The sequence below is a fragment of the Agelaius phoeniceus genome, chromosome 1 (assembly GCF_051311805.1).
Source record: "Agelaius phoeniceus isolate bAgePho1 chromosome 1, bAgePho1.hap1, whole genome shotgun sequence".
Taxonomy (NCBI): Eukaryota; Metazoa; Chordata; class Aves; order Passeriformes; family Icteridae; genus Agelaius; species Agelaius phoeniceus.
The window spans coordinates 87,741,225-87,768,156 of record NC_135265.1 but is presented as its reverse complement, the minus strand read 5'-3'; the positions used below and the strand labels follow the sequence as shown (position 1 = coordinate 87,768,156).

At 36.6% G+C, this 26,932-nt stretch overlaps 1 protein-coding gene across 3 annotated transcripts in view; it reads left to right on the top strand.

Moving 5' to 3' along the window:
* Positions 1-23,245, top strand: part of GALNT1 (polypeptide N-acetylgalactosaminyltransferase 1) — an 89,472-nt gene extending 66,227 nt beyond the window's left edge. For all 3 annotated transcript variants that reach the window (XM_054638990.2, XM_054638980.2, XM_077182790.1), the window contains 8 exons: positions 5,422-5,629; positions 7,141-7,311; positions 8,763-8,880; positions 9,822-10,002; positions 17,090-17,229; positions 18,216-18,314; positions 19,079-19,213; positions 21,605-23,245. In XM_054638990.2, coding sequence (XP_054494965.1) covers positions 5,422-5,629; positions 7,141-7,311; positions 8,763-8,880; positions 9,822-10,002; positions 17,090-17,229; positions 18,216-18,314; positions 19,079-19,213; positions 21,605-21,751 — 1,199 coding nt within the window. In that variant the 3' untranslated portion in view covers positions 21,752-23,245. The remainder of the gene's footprint in view (positions 1-5,421; positions 5,630-7,140; positions 7,312-8,762; positions 8,881-9,821; positions 10,003-17,089; positions 17,230-18,215; positions 18,315-19,078; positions 19,214-21,604) is intronic.
* The last annotated feature ends 3,687 nt before the right edge of the window (positions 23,246-26,932 follow it).

The window sequence follows — 26,932 nt, the reverse complement described above, 5'->3', positions numbered from 1 at the left end:
GAATAATAGCAAAGGCAGCTCTGTTTGTTGCACACATTTAAATTTACTGTCACTGCCACCATTGGGCTCGGTGTTCAGAGGGATCAATTTTGATTATTCAGTTCATGGGAAGTTAAAATTCAGTTTCTGTGCTGCAGGAGGTTCCATTTCTTAATGAATAGTGCTCCAGATGAAAACTCCATGCTACAGAATGACACTTGCCATGTGTAATAAGCAAAACTTGAAGCTGATTTTTTTGTAAAATATAGTAATGTTATTTAGATTTTAATCTTCATAGTATTTTTAATTACGTATATTCAAAATAAAAACAATATTCTATATAATACTTAACATTTAATTTTGGTTAATAGTTGATATTTGGCTTGTTCTTTACTTAATATTTCTTGATGGTATGGGTTATGAAGTACTTTTTTTTCTTGTGTTGGCAAATGGAGGTGAGAGGGTAGTACAGCTTTACTAAATAAAACATGTCTATATTTTTATATTGATTCACCTTTTTTTTCATTCTATTTTGAAACCAATGTAGTAGGCCACTAGAGAAAAAGTCTTGACAGTCACCAGTTGTAGGCCTGTTGCCTGTATCAGAAGTAATTCCCATGTGTAAGACATAGAAGGGTTTTACAGCATGCTGATATCTCAGCCTGTTGCTTCTCATTCTAGTGATGCAAAATTCATGTTTTGCTGTCTATGGTAATTCCAGCTTCAGAGTAAGATGTCTGACTCTTGTCCAGATGACAAAATCTGCCCAAGATCTGTGTGTCTGAAGAGAGGAGCTGGGTTTGCCCCAAGTAGCCCCATGATACACAGGTTACAGTGTAAGGGGAGGTTTTAGGATAGTTAGGAACTTACTGTGGATATGGGGAGCTTTTGTAGCTGAAGAGGATTAGAAGTGGATTTTTGCTCTACCTCCAAGGTGGCAGCAAACATACTGAGCTGCCTCCAGGTTATGTGTGTGTGCATGATGCCTGGCTGCTTGGCTGGGTCGGTGTGGGGCACAGCTGCCTGTGGAGCATGGACAGATCCCATCAGCCAGCTGAGCTCGCACTGCTCCGCTTTCCTGGAGAAGCACAGCACACGCACTCGGCTTGTGTTTGCACTTGTCTCTGCTCCTCTCCTCTCTTGGGCACCCTCACTTGCTTTTCTTTTCCTTTTTTACCCAACTCTAAGTGCTTCAGCTAATTCCAGTGCAATTTGGGAAGAAAGAACAGAAGCATTAAATACAATTACATTCTGGCAGCAGAGGAGAAATGCCTATGCAAAGTGCCACAGAAATGTGTTCCAGATTAAATGAGAGGCATGATCAAATTTTGCTTTTACAAAGGCACAACATCAAAGTTTTGTTTTTTGCACTTGTGGGTAATTTGTAATTATACTTCTTTATTTGTTGTAGTTTTTAACCTTTATGTAAAAAATTCTACATTTTATTTATCAAAACAGTTCTTAGCACTAATTCAAATCAGTGCTAATTATTATTTGTGACAGGTCAGCTTTCAGTATGACCTAGAAATAAAGAGCAAGCTAATATTAGAATATGTAGACATCATATTACTTTTGTTTTGCCTCTTCAGTTTCTGTTTTAGAAAAAAATCAATTTCAACATAGCAATAAGATGTCCTCACTATGAATCATAGAATTTTAGTCCACTTAAAAAAGCAAGTGGCTTTCTCTAGATACATCTTCTCTTTCTGGGTTTGGTAGTGAAAACATATTAACTTAATTCCATGCTGAAAGATAGAGCATTTCATACTTTCTTTGGTGCTGTTACTGAACCTGTTCCAGCATTTCTTTTTGAAGCCTGTGATCTTCATTTCAGATTACTTAGGCATCTTCTATTTGTTGTTATTTTCAACAATTACTGAGAGGGGTTATTTTTGTTCTGTTTTCCAAGAGCTTGTTATGGTTCCATCAAGCATGCTTTTACATTAAACAAAACAGAAGGGTACGATGCCTGAAGATGTGAAAGGTTTGTGTTTGCTACTTAAGCATTCTGTTTGTGTTGAATTAAAGCAGCGTACTTTTCCAGAAAAATACAATGTTCAGCCTGAGTATTGTATATTGAATTCTAACATCAGAGTCATTTTAATTGGAATAAAGTAAGCATTCAGTCTGCCTGAAGCACACTTTGTACCTGCTAGTGTCATACTCTTAGAAGAATGAATTTGCATAAATAGCACGCATTTATTTACACCCAAAAGAAAAGCATTGGAGAAAGAAGACATATCTGTAAAATTGTTCTCTAGTTACTGATCAGAACTGCAACTTTAGTTTTGAAGTGTTGATCTTTAGTAACTAGTTTGACACAGTTAACAGGAGAAATCACGATTAGCTGCTGCCTCTGACTAGGTCAGCACCCAGGAGCCAAGTGTGGCATCAGGATAGACCACATCCACAGAACTTAGCTACAGAGATGCAGGTCAAAGCAATGTGACTGCAACTGAATCCTGCCAATAGTACTTACAAAAATATTCATACTTCTTAAGAAAACATGTTTGCATGCTTATAAAAATGATAAACCTGTGTTTTATTGTAGTTTAATAATAAAAAAAAGGGTTCAAACCTAATTTTTCATTTATATGCATATCAGTGTGACTTGGTAATAGAATCAGCAAGGTATTTTTCAACTAATGCAGTTAGTTGACTTGAACTGAATATATTTGCTCTTTTGTCTTCCTTAGTTCTGCTACTTCCACAGAAGATGCTTAGTCCTAGGTAAAACTATGCACCCTTTTGACAGAGAAAAGGCTTGAAAATACTATCCACCACAACAAATTATAGCTATACCCATGAAACTACATGAATTCTTAATGTTCCAAATTAGAAGTATTGTGGAGATGTTTGGATTTTTTTAAACCTTATTAAACCTCTTGTAAAGTGTCTGAAGCAATGCTAAAAAGTTAGTCAGCTCTAATCCTGGGTCATTTATAAACAGCTGACTCTGTAATGCATAAAACTTCTCATCTCAGTGTTCAATATAGAATTTAGTATGACCAATAGGTTTGAATAAAAAGTCATCTTCATGGCTTTATCCTGATGTTTCTTGTAGGCCAAAGTGTATTACATTCATAAAAAGATTACGTAAATGTTTGGGTTTGTTTTTTTTTTCCTCTAAGGGAAAAAATCAAGTCTTCCTTATAAAAACCTATTAGTTTCTGGATGCATGACTAATCAAAAAAGCTAGTTTTCTGCTACTTGAACAAAGGCAACAATTTGTGAGGGATGTGTATTGCTCTTAGAGAGGGTGTTCTGGAGGGAAAGTAGCTGCTTAGATTTAAACATTTTACCCTAACTGCTGGTAGCAGAAGAACTTCAGAAATCTTGATGCCTGAATTATTTACTATGCTTTTATAGGGATGAGAGATCAGGCTTTATCTTTTCTGCATATTTTGCTGGAGCTCTAGTGATATTTTAAGGACATAGTTACTGGAGGTCTGTCACGATGTTTTGTTTCTGGGAATAGTCCCTTCTGCAGTTTTGAACAAGGTGATAGTTCATAAGAATGTTCTTATGGCCATGGTTAAACATGAGAGAAGAACTGTTGTTAACCTTTTTCCCTTTGTAGTGAAAACACTGCACACATCTCTGATTCTTTCTTAGAGAAGTTAAAAGTACTTGATAAATTGAAATTTTAAATACTTTACCGATAAAATATAGGTAGGACTCAAGATTTTCATATGCAATACATTGAGCATGACTTTCTGTATGTGAGATTGTGTTTTATGCAAGTTCTTGACTTGCATAAGTCTGGCTGCAGTCCTATTATTGCACTCTTTCTCTCTTCCCTCTGCCAGAATTTTACCATTCTGTTAATGTAACTACATTCAATAACCAATGTCACAGGCCATATTAATTCATTTAAGTTTAAAGTGGATGGAACTACTTTAATAGCTTATCAGTATTACACCTGAGATGTGCAGAGAAACATTGATTTGTGTGACTTGCTCATGAGCATAGAGAGAAATGCTGCACACTCTCTCTGTGTACATCATGTGTACATTAAAGCTACAAACATTGCCATGATAATAGTTCTTTTAAATTAGTGGCTTTGGAAAGCTACACTGTAAAGACATGAGACTATATTTGCTACAGACTCAGTCATGATCTCTGTGCTCCACCCCAAAAGCCTTGCAAAATGTTCTGACATGTACGCTTGGTTGGTACTAAGAAACACGTAATAATTTGAGTCCCTGTTCATGTGCAAAGTAAGAATTAAGTTGCTTTGAGTTTCTCTGGAGACAAATATTTAGATGTATCAAACTCTTATGTACTTTTAGCACAGTTTAGCTTTCAAGACGCGTCAGAACTTATTTCTGTGGGTTTTAGTGGCAGTCCAACAATGCACAGAAAAACATGAGAAGGCAATTAGAACTCATTCGTCTGGAGAAGTGATAAGGAATGGTAATCACCTTCACGTCAACCCTCCCTCTTGGGGTTTACAAAAGAGTCACTAAGAGTTCATGCTGAACTTCCCCCCCAACCCCTCCAGTGTCACACTTATTTTTGTATGAGGTACTTTCTACCTTATGTGAAATCCTGCTACAGGCCATGCACTGTTGTGGTACAACTTTCAACTCCCATGTGCTTTGAGTGTACAATCTAATATTCCATAGCTGAGCAGTAAGACTATTTTGCCTTTTTTACACGTTTTGAAACTGCGAGTTATTGCAGAAGTCTGTTTCTGTGACTGTCCATTGCATTCTCCCTCACTTCTTTGTTCTTTCTTTGGCATCAATCATCACAACCCAATAGCTCTTTGCAGTGCAGGTAATTTTGACTCTCTGGGTGTATGGTAATTGACTGCTGTATTTTGAATAACTTGTTTTTCATAATTTGTGATACTTTGAGATTTGTTGGTGTTACAGATTCTCATTTATGTATAGCTTATTATAGATTTTTTTTAGCTGTTACGGTGATAGTCTAATATAAAAAATATTAACCAGAAAATCCTAGAGAAAGCACAATAGAAAAATCAGTTTAATTGTGTTTTAAACTTCTCACAAAGAAATTATCTGTAAGTTGCATTACAGTAGGAGGCAATTAATTATATTCAGCTAGTCAAAACATTTCTGTATTTCCTTGGTAAAGAAGTCCAAGAGCACTTATGCATGTTTTTGAAAATAAGTGTCACATATTCTCTGCCGTAAATACTTGTATATTCCATCTTGGTTTTGTCTAAGTGTCCAACCCTCTCTTCCTTTTGGGGTTTTCCATAATGGAGAAATAAAGAGGAGGAAGAACTTTCTGTGCTATTGAGTGAAACACTTGGGAGATGTGGAAAGGAGTATTGTGAAGTGTAGAGGAAACTATCTGAGAAAGTAGAAAAAGGATAGACAAGAACAGGGGAAATGTATCTTGATTCAAGTCTCTCCATTAAAAAAAAAAAAGCTGAACTACATAACTAACAGTTTTGATCATTCTTTACAGACTTCTTGAAAAGACCACTGGAGAGTTATGTGAAAAAATTAAAAGTACCTGTTCATGTGATTCGAATGGAACAACGTTCTGGATTGATTAGAGCAAGATTAAAGGGGGCTGCTGCTTCTAAAGGCCAGGTCATCACCTTCTTAGATGCTCATTGTGAATGTACAGTAGGCTGGCTTGAACCTCTGCTGGCAAGGATCAAAGCTGACAGGTAATTATCCATCTATTCGCCCATCTTCGGTTTTTTCACTTATTAAGAAATTTTTCAAGTATTACAAAATAGCCTACAAGCAAATATCTACTTTCTGAAGAGATGAATAAATTGTCATTGGTGTAAGGATAAAAGGCTAATTCAGTTAAACTTTTAAAAGTAAAACTCTGTTTCAAGTGAAGTCTATATTGGGATGCATGGAATAATGTGTTAAATAGTGGGAGCAATGAATAAAATTGAGGAATTAGGGGAAATTGAGGTCTTCAGTCTGCAGCTTGGCCTATTCCTTCATGAATTTGGGTAGATATTCTTGAGAAAAGAATCAAGCCCTGATTTCATGTAGCACTATCATTGTGAACAAGAACTGTTTTCAGGCTCTCGTTGTGATTTCTTTATTACATAATGGCTTTGATTGTGGAAATCTGGGCTGTGTCTTGGTCTTCTGGAATGTATATTCTAAAGTTAGAATAATTACTGGAATCATGCTGATCTACACTTATATACACGATGGAAATTGTATTGGGGATGAAGGTGAGAGAATTGTCTGCTTTATAAAATATCCCTACATCTGAACAGTAGCTGTAGTTTTGCACTAGTCTGTTAGTAGTCTACATATAAAATAGAATAAAACATGGTGCTAAAGATCCCTGGTTTTTTATTGTTATAGATAAAAATCACACTACAAATTTGATGTTACAAAATATAGTCTTACATGATGAGTAAGCTACAAATAATGAAGAATCTTTGTTCAGCACTGTGCAAAGACAAAGTAAACTTTGTTATCATTAATCAGGTTTTGTGAGACTAAAATACATACTTTGTTACAATTTATGCAAATATCTCGACTTAAGTCCTTTGAATTCAGTTGCAAGCAGTTTCTGAATCTTTTTACAGAGCTTCCCATGAGAAGAAGCCTGCTTTGAGCATGGTTACTTAAGTGTCTTTCAGATGATTAGAATTGGTTTCTGTGAATATGTGTGTTAATAATGTCAGGACAGTGGACAACGAGGCCACTTTCTGTCAACTATGATGTAGTAGTTGTACATTGTTAACAATTACTGTCATCTCTTAGTCCTGAGGATGTATAAAAATACTTACCCAAAGTTAATATCCAAGTTTTAATTTCAAAACATGCAAGTTATTTTTACCACTCAACTAGAAACAAGAACCTCGTGTTTTCTATTTAATCACTCTGTAGCAATGAGAAAGTTTGGATTATTATTTCTGTCTGGAGAGGGATGAATATTTATTACTGGTAATAATGCAAATATGATTTAGAAAGATCTGGCATTGCCAAAATTGTATCAGATTTATAATTAGCAAGACAGAATTTTAGTATGTTTCCTGTTAATTTATTGAATAATGTTGTTAAGAGATGGTATTATAAAAATTTCAACTGAATGTGTAAAAACAATAATTTAAAAAAAAAACCCCAACATCTTCTTTACCCTTTTGATTAATAGATTTTATTAGTTTAAAATTTAATAATTTTGCTTCTTTCCTTTTCGTAGGAGGACAGTAGTGTGTCCCATCATTGATGTAATCAGTGATGACACCTTCGAATATATGGCAGGTTCTGACATGACCTACGGTGGATTCAACTGGAAGCTGAATTTTCGTTGGTACCCGGTTCCTCAGAGAGAGATGGACCGACGGAAAGGAGACCGAACCCTCCCTGTTAGGTAATCAGAAATTATTAAATGGCTTAAAATCTTTGACTGATGTTTGCTTTTTATGAAACTCAAAAGTAAGTACTTAAGGTTGTTAAATACTTAGTCAAACATTGTAGTATCTTTTTTGTCTGAAGGAACAACATAACAGTTCTTGCATGGATTGGTTGTCAGTAACTTTTGGTAGAAGTAAAGGAATGGATCACTTTGTCACTTTGAAAATATTTTTCAGTTCTATGTCAATTACTGGAGAATTACTAGTTTTCATGTAACACTTATAATGATGCACAAGATTTTAACAAAGCTTTTTTTCTTTTTTTAAACTGAATCTTGGTTTTATCTTTTATTATAACAAAGTAAACTGTATTTTGTAAACGTGCATTGATTTTTTTTTTTGGTATATGCATGTGTATATGTATATATTTGTGCATGTGCATTTATATGCAAACTTAAAGTCTTAATAGGTGGGGTGAGACATGAATTTATACTTAGATATCATGTCAGTTTATAAAAAAAGTAATGAGGAAGATAGCCTGTGTGTAATGTGTACCTTTTAACCATTGCAAACTTACATTTTCTGTCCTTACTTTTCTGAAAACTGGGCATTATTTACTTACAGTAAAGTTCAGGATCTAGCCTTTGCTGGTTTTTGTTTGTCTTTAGTTTAAGAAATTAAGAGGTCTGCTCAGGATATTGCTCTCTTCCCTCTGTTTCCTTTTAGTAGGGGTAAAGACACATAAGTTTTTAGTTAGCTTGTGACCTAGCTTGTATTTAATGTATCTTTCAGAAAAAGCCCTAAACATTTCAGGAAAATAGCTAGTGATAGAAAATCATTTATGCTAAAAGTGTAAATAATTGAACTATAAAGTTATGTCATTGGCCTAACATGTAATTTACTTATTGTATGTTTGTTGTCTGAAAAAGTTGAAATCTGGGAGATGTTTCTAAAGCTCTGAGAAACTACTAACGGAGTTTTATTTTTTTGTACCAATAAGAAATATGTAAGGAAAATCTGGATGCAACCTTGACTGTACAATTTTCTTGTATGAAGCAATAAAAGTGAAAGCAAGCAGACTGATTATTGACCTCCCAAAGCTATTTCAAGAACAGTAGCCTGAAGTGCAATTTTTCTGTGTGAAACTGGTTTCCTTTTTATGAGTTACCAGCATTGGAGGCAGAAGTCTTTCTCAGGAATGACAGCAGCTTTCTAGGGACTGTTTCTCTATCCAGACACCAGTTTGAATTGAGAAGATAAGGAGAATTGCCACTACCTAGTTCCATCTCTGAAAAAATTTGAGCTAGCAAGTACACCAATAGTAGCAGAGTTTGAAGGGAAGCTTACTGAGAAGGAATATGCTAGGAACTTGGGAAATAAACAGCTATTTTGTCAGTGTAAGTGTGAAATGTATCTAAGGATGTTTTTACAGTGACCAATGTGATTTTTTTTTTTTCTCTTCCTCCAGGACACCTACAATGGCAGGAGGCCTTTTTTCAATAGACAGAGATTACTTTCAGGAAATTGGAACATATGATGCTGGAATGGATATTTGGGGTGGAGAAAACTTAGAAATTTCCTTCAGGGTAGGTAAAACTTTGCAGGGCTTTATTAATCATTAATTTATTAATCAGGACAGTGCATCTGGAGTTCTGTAAAATACAGATCTGCCACCTGCACCAATGTCCTCTTCTGTTGCCTCTTCTGGCACTTCCCTTCCCTGTTAAGTTCCTCCAGCAGAGATACACAAAGACTGTATGTGCCAGTAAAAAAGTGCATGATGAATTGTTGGTATAGCTTTGTGATTAAAAGATTTAGATGGTTATTCTGAAGAATGAGTGTTTGTGTTGAAAGGAATTCAGATAGAAAAGCTGTTGTGGGAGCAGCAGTTAAAGATGATGTTGTCAGTGCATCGTTTTATGTGCCAGTGACATGTGAGCACCTCTGTTACAAACCCTTTCTTCTTGCTCTTTACTAACTTCATAGGTTCGTTTGGTTGTGGACCTAACTTGTGGTGTATTCTCATTTTTGTTCCTACCAAATGGCACCATTTCCTTTAATTTTGTTAGCAGAAAGTACATAGGTGGGAATTCTGAAGTACTTCAGCTTTCTGAATCAAGATCCAAGATAAAACTGAAAGTATTTTCAGAGACTTGGGAAGTGTGTGGGTTCTTTTATGTGGAGATTCTGTTTTTTAATGAACTAGTTTAGACACCTGTTAGTTCCTGTGATTCATGTGAGCCTTCTCCTTCCTTTATGGTCAGCTTGCCCCGTTCTTTAAAGTAATCTCTGGCTGATGTGGTATTGTTCCAGGGGCTGAAGTACTTTCATATGCTGCCTTGCTTGGGCTTGTGAGCATCTTTACCTGTTGAGCAGGAAAAAACATGTAGTTCTCTTCCATGCAGTGTGCATTTGTTCTAGACCTCAGCTAACGTTGTTTCCCCACCTTGAACAGAAGCAAGTGATTAATATTTTGGAACTTTTTTAGCAACTTGAAACTATGCAATAATTGTTCTGTTGCTTCCAGATCTGGCAGTGTGGTGGCACTTTGGAAATTGTAACTTGTTCACATGTTGGGCATGTGTTCAGGAAAGCAACACCGTACACTTTCCCAGGAGGTACAGGGCAGATAATCAACAAAAATAACAGGCGGCTCGCAGAAGTCTGGATGGATGAATTCAAAAACTTTTTCTACATTATTTCCCCAGGTGAGCAGGTCTTTGCTTATGAGAAATACTTATTAAGAATTAAAATATTGCTACTACTGGGAAATAAAGTGAATATTTATATAAGAATGTTATTGCTTTGAAGTTTGTTAAGACAGAACTCACTTAAGGTGTACAAAAAGTAAGGTCTTAATTGAAAAATAATTTTGTTAGCCAGAGACATGTCCTGAAGGGGTTTTTGTTTGCTTTTTAACATAAACATGATTTATGAATGAGCTTCCTGTGCAATAGAATTGAAGCTCAGTAGAACATCAAAGAGCTCAGTTGTAGTGCTGAAAATTAGCCATCCAAAGTCATATTGCAACGTGCTGAATTTTGGGCTCTGGCTCCCATGTTGTAGGCATTCCATGTTGAATGCATCACAAGTGATTTAAGTGAAACACAGAAGGAGGAGTGGCAAAAGTGAGTATCTTCTGTCTTGACAGAATTTGCATTTCACTATCTAGAGTATAGGGGCAAGTTGCCAATATAATTGACTGTGAAGATATTTATTATTGTTTCTTTATGTGGCTGTTAGCAAAACAAGAGGATGTAAAATATGTGGGAAAATTTCCCATAAAGTCAGATTTTCTGCAAAAAATTCAGGAGAAGAAAGGAAGCCTGGGAAATATTGAATTATTAACTTTCAAATACAGGTTATTTTTGTTGTTACATAAAAAGACAAACTTCAGGTAGCAAAAGCCAACCTTTCTAAATACTTGAGCCATTAGACTTTATGTACTAAGTGGTATTTTTATATACCGCATCTGCTTTTCCAAAGAAATTTCTTCAAAACTAGTGTTTCCTTATGACCTGCTTTTTAAACCTCCATTACTGTTGACATTAAAAGCTGTAATACAGTGTAATATGAGTCTGAACAGTGTCAAATTTTAGATTATGGATTTTACAGACACTTCTGAAAGCAACTGACATTGTGGATTCACAGTGGTTTTGTCTTAAAAGAATGCTTTACTCAAATGAGACTGTGTAAGACATTTAATAAAAAAATAGTCTTTATACTATTCAAAACTTTTTAGGTGAAATCAGAAGCTAACAGCTTATTGTTATTGCCCTGTTGCGTAATTAATATAGTATTATGAAGTCAAACATGAACATGTAGAAATATTCATAAAAATTATATATAAATAGGTACAGTCTTTTTTGGTAAAGATTGCTCTTATGCATCCATGTCAAGCTATATTTTAAAAGGTACAAAGTTACAGGAAGACCTAATTATAAAAAATAATCAAGTTCCTTTAAAAATGTAAGTTACCGATAAGCTGTGATGAGGCTCTGTTACTTTATATATCACCTCTGTATGCCTTTCATTTTGTGAGGTAAGTGCAAGCTACAAAAGCAGTTACACTCTTTAAATTTTGTAGGATTGGGTTTTTTTGAGATGACTTTCATAGCATTGCAGTACTGTGGAATATGCATGCATCCCCCAAAGACAGTAAAAATTCTGAAACAGTGAAAGTAAGTTAAGCAGTTATCTGTAACTGCACTGTATATTTTCTTTCCTTTCAAAAGATGCATGTCTGCATAATTTGTATGCTAATGGCCTGAATGATTGCTGGATAGGGATGTGCTCTGGCCAAGCTGAGCAGATCTGAGAGCATCTGCACCTGCCCCCTGTCATGTGCTCCCATTTGTGTCCTCGTGACTGTATTGACCATGCACTAAAGTTCAATGCCAGAATTTTCAAATGTCTCGAGAACAGGATAATATTGTATCTGAATAAGCTGGGTTATTCTGAAAATTGATTTGTTGCCTGGGGCTGTGAGGAGAATGCCCAGTACTGTGGGTCATTCTTTAGCTCTGGTGAGGACCTGTTGTTCAGAGAATGAGCACACAAATGTACTCAGATCCACTCATGCCTCTCACCCTCCCAAGTCCACGTAAGTTGTGAGAGCCAGTAGATATCAACTAACAAGGATTATTTTGGGAAGTTCACAAGCAGCTTATTCTTGTAATTCTGAAATCTCCAGTTTTAGCTGAGTTTTGCAGACTGTGACTTTGCCCATTGACAGCAAATAGCATCAGTACAGGTTTCAGTTAAGTCCCTTAGTTGTTTGGGAACTCTGCTAGTTGTTTAGTCAATCTCTTCTAGCTTGGCTCACTTAGCTTTTCCAGATATCCTTCTAATACAAAAATTTAAAATATAGTTCTTACAGAGTGCTGGTGTAGTAATCTTCAGGCAGAACACAGTGTGCAGCCTGTGAAACTGTTTGCTGGTACAAATGTGTACTTTCAGTATTACTGTGACAGTGTCACAAGCCCTTGCAAGGAGCAAGGTGAGGATTCTTAGGCAGATGCTGGTTTGCAAGCCTTTGGTGCAGATAAATGAGGAAAACAAGCAATCCTCTGTGCACCTAGGATTTTTCTCACTAGTTGATATGGATGCAAAAAATTGGATTTTGGAGGAGATAATATACTGACAAGCATCACTGAGCGTAGCTAACAAGACACACTTGTTTCCTCCTTTATATTTTTTTCCTCTTCCCCTAAGATAGTGAATCACAGAGGGATTCATCCAGGAAAGCAAATGTAAGATTCTCAGGTAGCTTTCCCACTTCATGTAATCTGTGTTGTCTGGGAAAAAAAGTCTTGCTGCTTGAATGATAGGAACTCAAGAGACTTTTTACTATTGATGCAATGTAGTTAAATGGAAAGCTGTCCTCTTGAAAAGTAAGCCAGAAATCCTTTCCTTCTTTTATAAGTATAACCCAATAGAAACTGCTACTTGTCTGTACTAAGCTTGTGTGAATTTTAGAAGCCACCTGTCTGCTTAGGAGTGATTAGGTACAGATGGAGGCTGGGCAGGAACTTGTTGCAGCTGCTGCTTGGCCAGAATGGAGCCTGTCTCTTTGCAGGCAGCAGCTCCTCTGCTCAGCAGTGCAGGCACTGGCTGCAGGCACTTCTCATGAGCTGCTGGCTTTCCTTGCAGTCATGTCTTACACCAGGGCCCTGTTTCCCAGACCATTTTCTCTTCAGCTTTCAGAAAACAAATCCACATGTGAATAATCTGTTTCCTGGCTCCAGTCATTCTTTCTGTGGACTCTGCCACTTCTTTATTTCTAGTGCTGGTCATTCATCACTCTCTCCAGGCTAAAAGCTTAGGACTGTATTGTCCAAGGTGAAGAGGCTTCACGAGGTATTGCTGTCTGTCTCACAGCTTGCTGTGAGGGGACTGCCTTGCTTTTCATGGCAGGTGTAGGGAAGGTAATAGGGCTTCATCTCCCCTCACCTGCTGATCCTTCATCTGCATCAGCTGCTTCTAGGACTTTCTGGATTCCTCAGGGGTGTTCCTCCTGTGGGCTGGCTCCCTGGGGTTAAGTTAGAATCTGTCAGCACAGGAGGTACAGCAGTAGTCTGAAGGTGAGCAAGGGAAAGCTGCCCCTTTGGCAGTAGCAGCAGCTGCAATGCATTAGGCTGGTCAGCTTTGCCCCAAAGGGTATATTCTGAGATATATTTTGGGATGTAGCCAGGAGATGTATTGTGCTGGGACTAAGTGGGCAGGCAGAAAGCCTGGATAGACAGCACTGTGGAATTAGCTAAGCAGGAGTCACCTAGACAGAGACAGGGGTGCAACATCCTGAAAACTGGGTCTGGAGGCCTCATATCATCACTGCATGCCCTGGTCTCTAGCCAGGCACAGCAGGTCAAGATTCAGTATGTAGAGACTAGAAATGGAAAACATTATTTATGGTTGATGAGGAGGACAGAGGAGGGACTGAGTCCACATCTTGCAGTGTAGTGTTCAAAGTATAAACTAAATGTTTCCACGTGCTTTTGTGTTCAGATACCAGTCCCTATTAGCATTAATTGAGAATGCAAAGAATGTAGCTATTCAAATTGGTTTTAAATTATTATTGCTTATAGAGTTTCATAATACTAAATAAAAACAAGTTATATTATTTTTATCAGAAGGCTAGATTTAGATGAAATAGTTTTCATACTCTGCTTTTGCAAATGAGTGAGCAATTTATAATCATGATGATAACAACATGCTATTTTTTTTTTCAAAGGACTTTAGCATAAATATATTGCCACACATTAAACTTGGGCAAGGAAATCTTCAGCTCTTGAAAAATTGAGCATGGCACAACTGTTGCAACATGGCTGGTGCTGGTGTGGCTGGATGATTTGAAGTAGATGTTTTTTGCATTACCAGTATTTTATGTATTATATTTTTAAAAATATTTTATATATTTTGATTATGTCTTTAAGCAGGTGTGTGGAAAAAAAACCATGTAATTGTCCCACAGCTAACAGCAAGCTGTGTGACAAACAGAATCATCAGGGAGGCCCAAACTTTTAGATGTAATTAGGGTTAGGGGCAGGGAGGTTGAGGAAAGATATAGTTATGGTCAGATAAAGACAACAGTAGCAAGGTTTCTTAAATACTATTTCTGATTTGTGTGATGTGGATACCCCATCCCTGAAAATGTTCAAGGTCGGGTTAGATGGATCTCTGAGCAGCCTGGTGTAGAGGAAGGTGTCCCTGCCCATGGCAGAGGGGTTGGAATGAGATGATCCTGAAGTCCCTTACAACCCAAACTATTCTGTGGTTATATGATTCTTTCCTAATTTTTTGTTTTTAATGGACAAACAGTTTGAAAAAACAAGTGGCTATGACTGTCTTCCTCATGATTCTTTTGGAATCTGTCATAATTGTCTCCTCAGGGGAAATCTGATCTAATTTACATTTTGTAGTTTGGTTTTTGTTTTTAGCTGAGCCTTTGAACAAATGTCCAAAGCCCCTAGAAGCTTATGTGTCACTGTTGTAGGTATACATATAAATTTTACTGCTCTGTGGAGAAAATAATGATTTAAACCTGTACTTAATTTTTGGTATGCTTTATACTTTGCTGCAGTTTTCCTTGTGTTCTTCCATTCTTTTTTCCCCAAAAGAAATTCCCCATAAGTAACTGGAGAGAAATACTTAAGCAGGTTTAGAGTAATATCGATAAGGTACCAAAACCTTGGAAACAGAAAAATTCAACCTTACTAGAGGACACTCTAAGGGCAACTCTAACTGTTCTGCTCTTCAGTCCTTCTGTTAACCTGCTGCTAACTGTAGTCTTTGTGTATGCTTTGGTGCAGACCTGACTTCAGAGAGGATTTTTTGAAAACCTTTCTGAATAAAAATGGTTTAATGGAATACAATGTAAGAGAAAAATCAGCTGACACTTTTTTTTGTGTGTGTGTTGACATTTAAAACTACTCTAAGAAACAGCTTGCTTGTATGCTATTAAGTCTCACTTTACATTTCATTATTTATAGATGTGACTTTAATTCTTATTGCCAATCACTGATGTGACAAAGCCTTAAACAGTGCTGGTTTTGGGATGTCAGTGTAGCAACCTGAGTATGTTTTGAGTGTTGTTGGATGTTGTTTGTAAAGTTGTTGTGAGAATGGCATGATAACTCTTTCATCCATCAGCTGCTTTTTCATCACTGAAAAATGAAGAATCCAGTACTTAGCTGTGGTCAGAACCTTTCTGTTCTTGCATTAGCTTTTGAGAGAGTATCGCTTTCTTGTAGAGCAAATATTTGCTTTCATGAAGTTAGAGCAGCATTCTGTGGCTCGGCTTTTTGGGGGTTTTTTTTGTTTTTTTAAAATTTGTCTTGTATTTCTCAGTTCTGGGATTTTTTCTGTGACTTGAAAGCCCAGACAGAAATTTTCTGGGATTCTATACAAACAAGATTTCCTTTGCTTTCATTCCGTTACCAGTATAGTTTACCAATATATTTATTAAAATAAAGTCTTTCATTTAAAAAAAAATCCTAAAAACCTGGCTAACATTTTTTTCTTTCTGAAATATTATGTTTCTCATTGGCATTTACAGACAGCTAAATTTTGATCCAGTTATCTGTCTCAATTGAGTAGAAAGACACCATCTGCTGGCAAGTCCATTTAACACACAGTATGCCAGCTTGGAAATGTCTCAAACTCATTCCAAGGTCAAGAATTTTCAAGGTAACTCGCAGTCCTCCAAGTGGAGAGATTTCTGAAAAATGTGTGCAGCTGGAGGTCTGTAGTATGGTGGATAGCTGTGCCATATTTGTAGTCTGTTAGAGGAATTTAAATTGCTGGGGCCAGTTTTTGTTCTTTTTTTTTTTTTGATTTGGATTTTTTTGTAGTGAACTGCATTTGACCTGTGTGTTACAGAGTGTGGTGTGGGAAACAGAAAAAAAGACATGATGCTTGAAAAGTAGAAATGATCCTACATGATGATGATGATAATAATAATAATAATAATAATAATAATAATAATAATAATAATAATAATAGAATATTAATTACAATACTGCTGGATTCAGGTGAAACAAAAATATCTGCAGTTCATGCACACCATCCTCAACCCATCTGCAGATGGGACTTGCACAAATTAATTTTCAGAGGGAATTAAAGCAATCATAAAGGAGTGGGAAGGTACAGGAAGAAGGAGCACTTTGATAAATGAGGAGCAAAGGAATAAAAAGGCAAGCAAACTACCACAAAAAAATGATAACAGTCATAATGGTGAGCATACTTCCTGCAAACGCTGCGGTTATATTGAACAAATGCTGAATTATTTAAGCTTTAGTGCTCTGTATGAAGGCTGCTTTCTAGCTGCTTCTTTGTGCAGTTAGATAGATGATGAAGAGTCCAGCAGGTGGTACCTGGCTTACAGAAATAAATTAAATTGGAATTCTGCTTGCTCCACAGAAGGAGACTGCTGTGTTATGCTGCATAGATACGCACTCCAGTTACCACTGGGGATAGAATGGCATTAGTTACTAAAAAGGTTTCAGCCTTCTATTAACTTAGTAAGCAACTACACTCAAATTGTTCCACAAACCACAGGTAAGAAATTGTCATGCACAGCCCAGATGGAGTGATTCTATCTGTTGTGGAAAAAGAAGTCACAGGTCCTGTCAGACAAGTTCATAATGCTATATTAAGCAAAATTCCCTTTGAATAGAGATGACTTTTTAAAGAGAAAGTCTTTCATGGAAGTAGTAAATTATACTGATGGATTTTCTTATGGTTAAATGGTATTTATTGGCAGACATTGAATACAACTTTTCTTTTTTTTTTCAGGAGTTACTAAAGTTGATTATGGGGACATATCGTCACGACTTGGGCTAAGGCGCAAGCTCCAGTGCAAGCCTTTCTCCTGGTACCTGGAGAATGTTTATCCTGATTCCCAAATCCCACGCCATTACTTTTCTCTGGGAGAGGTAAGATTTCATCTTTCATATTCGTCTTCCCTATGTGAAGTACATTGTACAGTAAGTTGTGTTTTGAACTGAGTAGTGCATGCAAGTTGACTCCAGCAAAGTTCGAGTAGCTTGCACCTGTGTTTCTGTCCCATGCAGAATGACAAATCTGGCTTCTCAGTGGGGCAGACAACTGAACTTTGGTATGCAGTACTGTAATTTGAATGTTTTCCTTTTTTTCTACTACAGTACAAAATGTCATATAAACGGCCTTAGAAATAATCCTTCAGAAATGTAGTTGTGCATAACATTCTGTATAATGTTCTCTACATTGAGTATGAGTGAAGTTTTGCTTGAAAGCTGCACTAGGTCAAGCAAGGTCTTTGCCTAAAAGCTGTCCTGAACTTTACCCCCAGAATCCTCACCAACGACCAGCAAATTCTAGTGACCCCTAAGCCTTGCTGAGCATTTCTCTTTTTTCTTTAACCTTTTTAACAGATGATGCTGTCCTAAATAAGTAGGCACCCTCTCCTCTATAAGTCATGTTGAACTAAATATCAAGTTTTCTGTAGAGTGATTTTGTACTGTTGATTTTAAAAGAAACACTTTTAGCAGAATGTGCTTCTTCATGACTATCAAGAGACTTGGTATTCATGCCTGCTTACTATATAGTGATATAGGGACTGGTACTTATGAAGGTTTTGGGCTGCAGACTCAATTGTGTCCATTCTGTTGTAGCTGAATCTTTGAGCAAAAAGTGTCCCCAAAGTGGAAGGATCCCCCAAAGAAAGCAAAGAAAAAATCATGGTTCTGTAACCTGGTAGCTTGAACATTTGCTTGAGAGTTTGGACAGTGATGCCTCATTGCTAATATGAAAATAAATATGTCATTTATTTCACATAACCTCTGGTGCATGGAGAGAACTGGTGCCCACTGTGGTTTGATAAGGACCTAATTTTCTTCTAAAAATATCAGCCTTTGGTGATGTGCTCTTTTTTCCCTCCTAGATAAGAAATGTGGAGACAAATCAGTGTCTGGATAACATGGCAAGAAAAGAAAATGAGAAAGTTGGAATCTTTAACTGCCATGGAATGGGTGGCAATCAGGTGACAATTTTTAAAAAGGAATTTTCTTAATGTATTGAATTATTTGAGACACTACTGCTTATTGTGACAATTCTTGGATGTTTTCAGTAGTTATCTTCAAAGTATACTTAGGGAACCCTCATGAAAGAAAATACCTGTAAGAGGAAATGCATGAGAAGATTTGGTGTTGGTTTCTGCTTGTATGTTTTTCAGGCCTGATTGCAATACATTTTAGATCAACTTTAAAGTCAAAAACAAAATCATGGGAGGAAAATACTGCTATGAGCTAGACTTCACCACCTGTAGGTTCTTTGGAAATGCATTCTGGTTAGAACTCCTGATTGGCATTGTTACTTAAAAAAACAAAACCAGGCCTGTGCCTGAAATATGTTTCAGTACATCTTTTTCTGGGTGTCAGTTGTGGGATTTGTGTTTCATCTGGTTTTTCTGTTCTACTTTCTTAATGATTCTTGATGAATTGTTTTCACATAAACAGAGATTACGTCTGTTTGGGGAGTCTCCTGTTCCTTCACAGCAAGCAATCTTCAATTCAAAAAAAGTCTGTTTTGACTGAACAGCTTGTGATTGTGTTAATACTTGTTCCCCCCCAAAAAAATATAAAAAATCTTTCCATGCCTCGCTGTTATGAAGGGAACAGAAAGCAAATGAAAAAAAAAATAGTGGGAATAAATGAAGTAATGCACAAATGCTCCACTTTCCCCTTACTCCAGGAAACTTTTGGTTGAAGCAGTTCTTTTTCAGTTCCTCTCATTCTTTCTCTCTAGGTTTTTTCATATACTGCCAACAAAGAAATTCGAACAGATGATTTGTGTTTAGATGTATCCAAACTTAATGGCCCAGTCACGATGCTCAAGTGCCACCATCTAAAAGGAAATCAGCTTTGGGAATATGATCCAGTGGTAAGTCTTCTAAGGACTTTTGACTGTAAAATGAGGCAACTTTAGCTTTTCTATGAACCTGCAGAGCAACATATTCCAGTGTGGACCACTAATGGACAGACAAAATGGGAAACAAAGTCAGGATTATGTTCCCTCTGTCACAAATTCACTATGTAGTCACAGAGTGGACATCTGTGTTGATTTAATTACCTGGTGAGTTTGAGGGAGCTTTTGTAAGAGCAGGTTGCATGTGCTTTGGGAACCTGTGGAGAAATATTATCTGATAGTGTAGTGTTGTGTTACAATCAGATCAAAAATGGAGACGTATTCCAGGTATCTATTGGAGCAATAAGAGTAATGATAATAATAAAGTGGTGACAAATTTAGCACTCAGTATTTTTCTGAGTCTTGCACAAAGTTAAAAGTCTTGCACAAAGTTAAAAGGAAATACATTTCCAAGTAAAAAATCAGCATTGCAAACTGATAAAGGTGATTTTACATTTGTAATCATGTTAAGTCTAAGGTATATCTATACCTTAAAACACCTTTACTTAAATCATGTTCTTTCTTCTACATAGTGCTCAAATTTACTTTGAAGTTCATATGTTGAACTGCCAGATCTAGAAATCATTGTCCTGTGATCAATTCATCATTAATTTGATTTGCCAGCTCTAGAAATGATTTTTTGATTGAGTAATGCAGTCAAGAACTCTGACTTGATGGATAGTTAGAAAAAAAGTAGCTCTCATGCTTGTTAATTTAATATCAGTTATTCCAAAAAACAGTTTTAAGACAATTTGTGGATGAAGAATCTTTCCAGTACTTGCAGTAACTATTTTTAAAAAGAACTTTCACATATTTAGCTACTAAAAAGTCATTTCACTAATTAAAAAGCAAGGTGGAGGTTATTTCTGACTAAATACACTTGCTGTAGACTACAGTAGCTGAGGTGTTAACAAAGCCTGCAGCCTTTTAGACCAAGAGCAAATATGTGTGAATGATGATTTTGTGGATGGCAGTTAATGTGGAAGGCAATGGATCTCTGCTAGGATTTCTGTACATTGCTGGCAGTTGTTGATAGGACACTGAAGAAAGCTGAAGGCTTGCAGGATTAAGTTAGTCCTGGGAACATTCATTCTTGGTTTTAATGTAGTTAGTTTACCTGACTTAAGCAGATAATATAAATAATATTACCACCTACAGTGATTTACCAAAGAGCAAGTGCTTTTTCATTAGGTTTCTACCTTATCAGTAATAATAAAAATACATCTTTAGACACTTGAACGCAATAATCTGTCTTGCAGTGATTGTCACAGACTTCCCCTATGTTGATTCTCAGCCATAGATTTGGTTATATTTGTTTTTTCTCTTTATTTCGTCAGTAGAAAATCCAGGCATAATCTTCAGAACATAACTGAAAGCTGGCTAATAAAGCACAAAAAAATTTATAGGGCACTTAAAAAGAACTCCTGCCCACATAGCTGAGTGATTTTTTTTTCCTGTGTTTTTTTTTGGTTTTTTTTTTCTTTTTTCCTCTGTTCAACTCTCTCCTTCATTCTTCAGCACCTCTATGAGTGCAGGAAATTGATGTGCTCATCAGGTTTTTGAATTTGATTTTTTTTATTACCTTTTGCTGCTTGTGCACGTAAGGCCACGACTTTTCAATTATTCCAGTGTCCTGGCTGAGCTGCTGAATGAGAGAAGAAATACAGGTAGTAATGCCTGTGGTGCTGTAGGCAAGTTGGTGCACTGGGGAGTATCTGTAGGAGGAGTATCTGTGGCAGGAAATGCAGTTTTTGAGGATCTCTTCTCCATGAGGATGGTGCTGAGGTGTAGATAGAGTGGTTTACCAAAGATTGCATAAGTGGGATTAGTAGGTATTGCAAAAGATATACACTTATATGAAGTTGCACATACTTTTCATTAAAGAACATACTTTTAAAATAGAGCCCAAAAAGTGCTGAAAGAATGTAGTGTAAGGTCAGTATTGTATCCCCAGCTGAGGAAAAAAAGTAGTTTTGAAAACATATTCAACGTGTTCATTCTGATCTGATAAAAGCTACTATTATAACTAATAACTGAAGTTGTATATCTTACCTACCTGTAATTTCTAACTCTTCAAATATCTCTAGCTGGATAGCCCTGTTTAAAGAATGGTGGATGTTGCTTGACAAAGAACATCATTTGCAAGTTAGGACTGTTTTGTTTTTCATAAAGCACTGCTTTTAGTGTCTGCCATGTCATGTAGCATATTTAAGTGTTTTTAGGATAGGGATCTGCAGTCAGTAACCACAGAGTCTTGTCTAGTTCCTACTTGCCTATGGAAAAGTTTTGATGCCAACTAGAAATTTTTTGGTTACCTTATGCCTGGTGGTTTTTATAAAGCTAATTTCTTTTTATTTTCTCTTCAAGAAATTGACCCTGTTGCATGTGAACAGTAACCAGTGCCTGGACAAAGCCACGGAAGAGGACAGCCAGGTACCCAGCATCAGAGACTGCACCGGCAGCCGCTCCCAGCAGTGGCTGCTCCGCAATGTCACCCTTCCAGAAATATTCTGAGAGGTTCTAGAGAAGAGCAAGGATTGACTGGGCTACCTCGGCTGATACTTTGGCTACGCTGTCAAGTAGCAACAGGAGAAACTTCTGCTCTGCAGAATCCACAGTTCCTCAGCTGTTAGAACTCCTGCAGCTTCTCAGTATCTGTGAACCAGCCTTCCTGTATAAGGATGTGAAACTACCACACATAGCAGTGAAACTGTGCCCACTGATGTTTACAAGATCGAAAGAGTTTCTTCCAGCAAATAATTTAGAGAACATTTGGACAGTGGAAGCATAATCAATGAAATAGTCTCTCTGAAGAGCTACATATCGTTTTAGTTTGCTTGCACATCAGTAACCTCTGCTGAAAGTGCTATTGTAATGAAGAAAGTTTCAAGAATTCTTTTTTTCCTGGTTAGCAGTGGTAACCAGACTACTAAATATAGATCCACAAATAAATGAAAGAGAGAGCTGCAAACCAGATTCAGTATCATGACATAAGAATTCTGTGGTTTAAAAGCAAAAAGTAAACAGGGTTTAATGAAACTAAATCAGAACTATGAAAAGTACAATTTGTTATAGTGAAGTATCAAATTTATATGTAGATTTTATACCTCAGTGGGGGAAAATAACCAAGTCAAAAGGCAATTGTTTCTCTTTTTCAATTGTGTGATAGTCCATAAATACTTTTTTTTTGTCCTGGTGAGTCTAAAATTATTTTGGGCGCAAACAAAATGAGCATAAGAATAAATTCAGCTCTTGAATGTCAGATCCACTTTCCTTTTATTTTAATTTCTTGGCTGTTGGAATTGTATCTTTTTATTACTGTCTGAAAACTGGAGGTTAACATGCTGTCTAACTCTTTTTTTTTCCAGACCTGCCATTTCAATTTATACTTGGGTCAGTCAGCTTATGGACTTTCATGGCCAAACAAAAGATTAAAGTACACTTTGAGATTAAGTTAACTTCAATATGCTTTAGCGCCCAAGACTTCTACTACTGTACTACAGTTTTGTTTTCATAGCAATAAATCTTTTGCTCCTTGTTTGATTTCAGTCATCAGAAAGCCAGAAGAAAAGATACATGATTTGGGTAGAAGATTGGCAAAACTGAAGGTTTTCTGGAATCCTTTTTCACTTCATATTCAGATGTGCTTCATTGTCAGGTGCATATTTAGATTAGACTCTGAATTGTAATGTTGATCTGCTGCTTTTTTCTAATAAAACCTAAAGAAAAATAGTGAAATTGGCATGGTTTTTAAAGTTAATGTAGCCAAAAGCAATATGACTATGTCATTACATTGGTCTGCATTTTTTAACTAAATTGCTTTGTTTTGTTAAGAAAAATCTGTGTGGGCTGATCTTGAAAATGAGCCAGTGACTGCTCAGAGTATACATTGAATTTTCTTTTGGAAAGAAAAATGAGATTTGCTTAATGGAGAGGATATTTTTATGATAAATGTCATTGTTTGGCCAACTGTCCTGTAAATCAAATTAAACCTAGACTCATGCAAAAGTTGTGTGAAATTATATTTGGCTGTTAAGGCCATTTTAGATTTACTATCCCAAGTTGCTGTTGTCAGTGTTATCTCCATTATTTCTGCAGCAGTACACAAGAGTTTTCATACAGAATACAGGGGAAAGGTTAAAAATTTGTACTATTACCTTGCTACTTTAAAAATACATAGGATGAGACAATGTGGGTTTAATATTAGATAAAACATCCAAATAGCTAACTATCTTTTATTGACCCCTTTGTCTGGATAGCCCTGCAAATCTTATGAGACTGAAGTGGATTTATGAAAGTAATTTATGAGAAATATATTGAAGTATGCCAAGAAGACTTAAAAAAAAGGGGAAAAGTCCATTTTAGTGGTTATGTGGAAGATATTATTCCTTTCTCATGGTCAATGAAGAGGACAAGGTGGGTGACAGTGCCAACTGGTTTTTTTTATCTTAACAAACAAGCAATTTTTAGGGTGTGTGTGTAGTGGTGCCTAAGAATGTGGTATCTTTAACTTCAGGAACAATTTCCCAAACACAAAACATTATTTTAAAAACATTTCCAGAAAAGACGCTCTAAATCAGAGTTGAGTAAGCTTTCATGGAGTGAGAAGCAGGAGCATCAGAAATGCAGTGCGAAAGTCCTGTAAGTTTTAACAATTTCTTAATTTGTTTCAGATTTCATATGCACACAGCACATCACTGAACACACAAAAATTTTCACTTTGTATTTTCCACTTTTATGATCCCTGCTGTGATATCCTGTTGACAAAAACTGAAGTACTGGGGTTTGGGAGGCAACTAAACTTGTAGGCAGGCCTCAGTGTTACTGTGATTCTACCCTTCTTAGTTCAACAAGTCATTTTACATGTTGGTCACATAGAACTACAGTACAAATAATTGCACAACTTAAAATGCATGTATCAAGTTGAAGGAGCAGTCGGATTTCCAGCCTATACATTGCCAGTTCCTCCCTGCTGAGTATGGGGAGGGGAAGGAGCAGTCCCAAGAGTGGCTGCAGCCCTGAGGGGTTTGGCTCCAAACCCCTCAGCTCAGCCAGTCCCCTGGTGGCTAGCTGGGGCTGCTTAGGGACAGCTGTTTAGGGACAGTGGGCTGTGCTGAGCCTGTCCATGTCTCCATGGCATGTACCCAGGAGCTGTGCTGTGTTGGTGAGCAGCACAGGACTTCTGCAAAAAAATCCCTGCACCAATGGGCATTTCAAATATTCTGTCATTAAGCACTTTTCAAGCATAGCCATAGAACACACAGAGTTATCTTAGAGCCTCTCTTGCCACTGAAGCTTGTGTCACCAGAGCTCCCAGAGCTGCTGAAAAGTGATCTGCCTTAGAACTCTGCTCAGCCATGGTCCTCCACTTACAGGCACAGTGCTTCTGTATACCAGCTTTGAGTAGGAATATTAGTTGGCTCTATCCATTACAGAGACACTTAATTCCTTTCCATCTAGTCTGTCTTCTTGTACTTGAGTCTTCAGATAGAATTTTAAGAACCTCTGTATATATTTTTATTTAACCTGTTCTGAAAAAACCCCAAAGCATTGCCTTTGTTATTGTGTAACACACCTGTATTATGAGATTTATTAATAGTTTCCAGTAGAAATCTCACTTTAGTTCCTCAGCATTAATTGCTGTTCAGATCAGATGTAGGAGGGGGAAAAAACCCCACTGCTGTCTTATTTAACGACAGCAAATAGTTGCATGGTAGTGAAAAAAAATCAGTAGCTATATTTTGAAGAGAATTGGTAAGCTCTCTTATTGTCCTTTGTCTCTCCTGTGCTCAGTGTATTTAGCATAAATTTCCTATGCATGCTCTAAAGGCAGTGTTCTGTTCTCCATCTCTTTTCATTTGCTCATCTGAAGACATTTATTGAGAAATACCAGTGCCTTGTAACTCAGTTGAAGTACATTACACATGATACAAACTTTAGATAACTACACTGTGCCAGGTCTGATTAGGTCATCTTGAGTCTCTTCAGATACTGAAAGTCACAAAAGTTATCTGTGTCTACATATGACTTCGACTGTTGTCTCAAAGTGTCAGTTTGTTTTATCAGTATTAAGTCGTATTTTAAGAGTGTTATTTTTATGGTAGCTCCATTCAAAGGGACTTGGCAGTTGCTTTTCATTTTATCACAGCAATGGTTCTTATCTGAGATATGTATTGTAAGCAAAAGAGAGAATCTGTGTTACAAGTTAGAAACAAAATTAGGATGATCCTTTCTAATTCTTTCTTGTATTTGTTCAAGTAAAGTAGCGCATTCAGAGAGATGAGCAGAACACTGGCAGATTTATTCTGCTGTTTCCCCTTCAAGGTAAGTGAGGAGATGCAAATGTGCTTCAGAAGATTAACTAAGAAATAGAAACTCGAAGCTTTCCTTCACTACGTTAACTGTTCCTTCATGCTTTCAAATGAAGAAGTATAGGAAAGCAAGTGCTACAGAATAAATTTTGGTAGCTTTAGGAACCTTGTATCTGATTTGAACTAAATTGTAAACAGTAGAGATTTAGGGTAAGAGAGGAATGTGCAAAGTTTAAAACTTGCACAGTGTCAGAGTGCTGTTTGCTCTCAGTTTTATTTTAGCATTTCTTATAGTCATTTTAAAGTAAATAGTTCTCAGGTTTGCATCTTACTCTAACCACTGATGATTGAGAATTGTTCAGCTAGGTATAGTTATGGTATGTGAAGGTGGTGAGCATGGTATTTGGTATTTTGAACAACAAAATAGTACTTATATAAGTAAGTAGTTATATAGTAAGTTTCAGAAAACAAAACTGATGCATAACTAATAGGTTATCCAAAGACTAGAAATTATGACATTGAGATGAAAACTAATTCACTACACTGTTCACTTATTTTCTTTATGAATCTTGGAGGATGTTTTTGTAGCATTTTGCTTGCATTTCATGGAGTGTAAGCTGACCCTTACCTTGCCAGGCCATTCAGCTTGGTGATGCTGCTCCATATCAGAACTGAATTCTGAGATGAAAGCAAACTGCTCCTTCTGACAACAAACCAAGTAATTGTCATAGCACTCGTTCAGGGCATAGACAGTAACCTGCCTCTGAAACAATCATGACTGTTTTCCTTGTCCCTGGAGGAAATTGTAAGACACAGAATTTCCTTCAGTTTTAAATGCATCTTCCTTTTTTCAATGGATGGATATCATTAGGAGGTCTGACAACTCTGATGTTTTTCATTGTTGTATTCTTTAGAAAAGCCTTTTAGCCTCACCTCTTGCTAAGTCCTGTCTAATTTCCATCACCTTTCTCCAAGTCTTCTTTTTTTTTTTATTTTCAAAGGTTGGATTGTGTTTTTTAGGATAGTGATGAGGACATATATATATTGCCTTAGAGATGTGCATTATTTCTGTGTTATTTGTTAGGCATTCCAATAGTGCATTAAGTAAATGTTTTCAGGAAGTGATCTTCAGAGGCATTTTAGTCTTCTGAATATTTATCTTATTATACAGGACTATAGAAGTAATTCTTTGTTCCATTTTGCATTAAGTCAAATTTATAGATTTTTGCTTTCTTTCCATGTACACTCTTTAGTCACCTAGGGTTGGTTATTATGCTGTCTTAAATAACTTGGGACTTCTTCCTCAGTACCTAATGATACTGATTCAGTCACACATTTTGAATGTTCCTACTTTAGCTTTTCTCTTGGATTGGAACAGACCTTG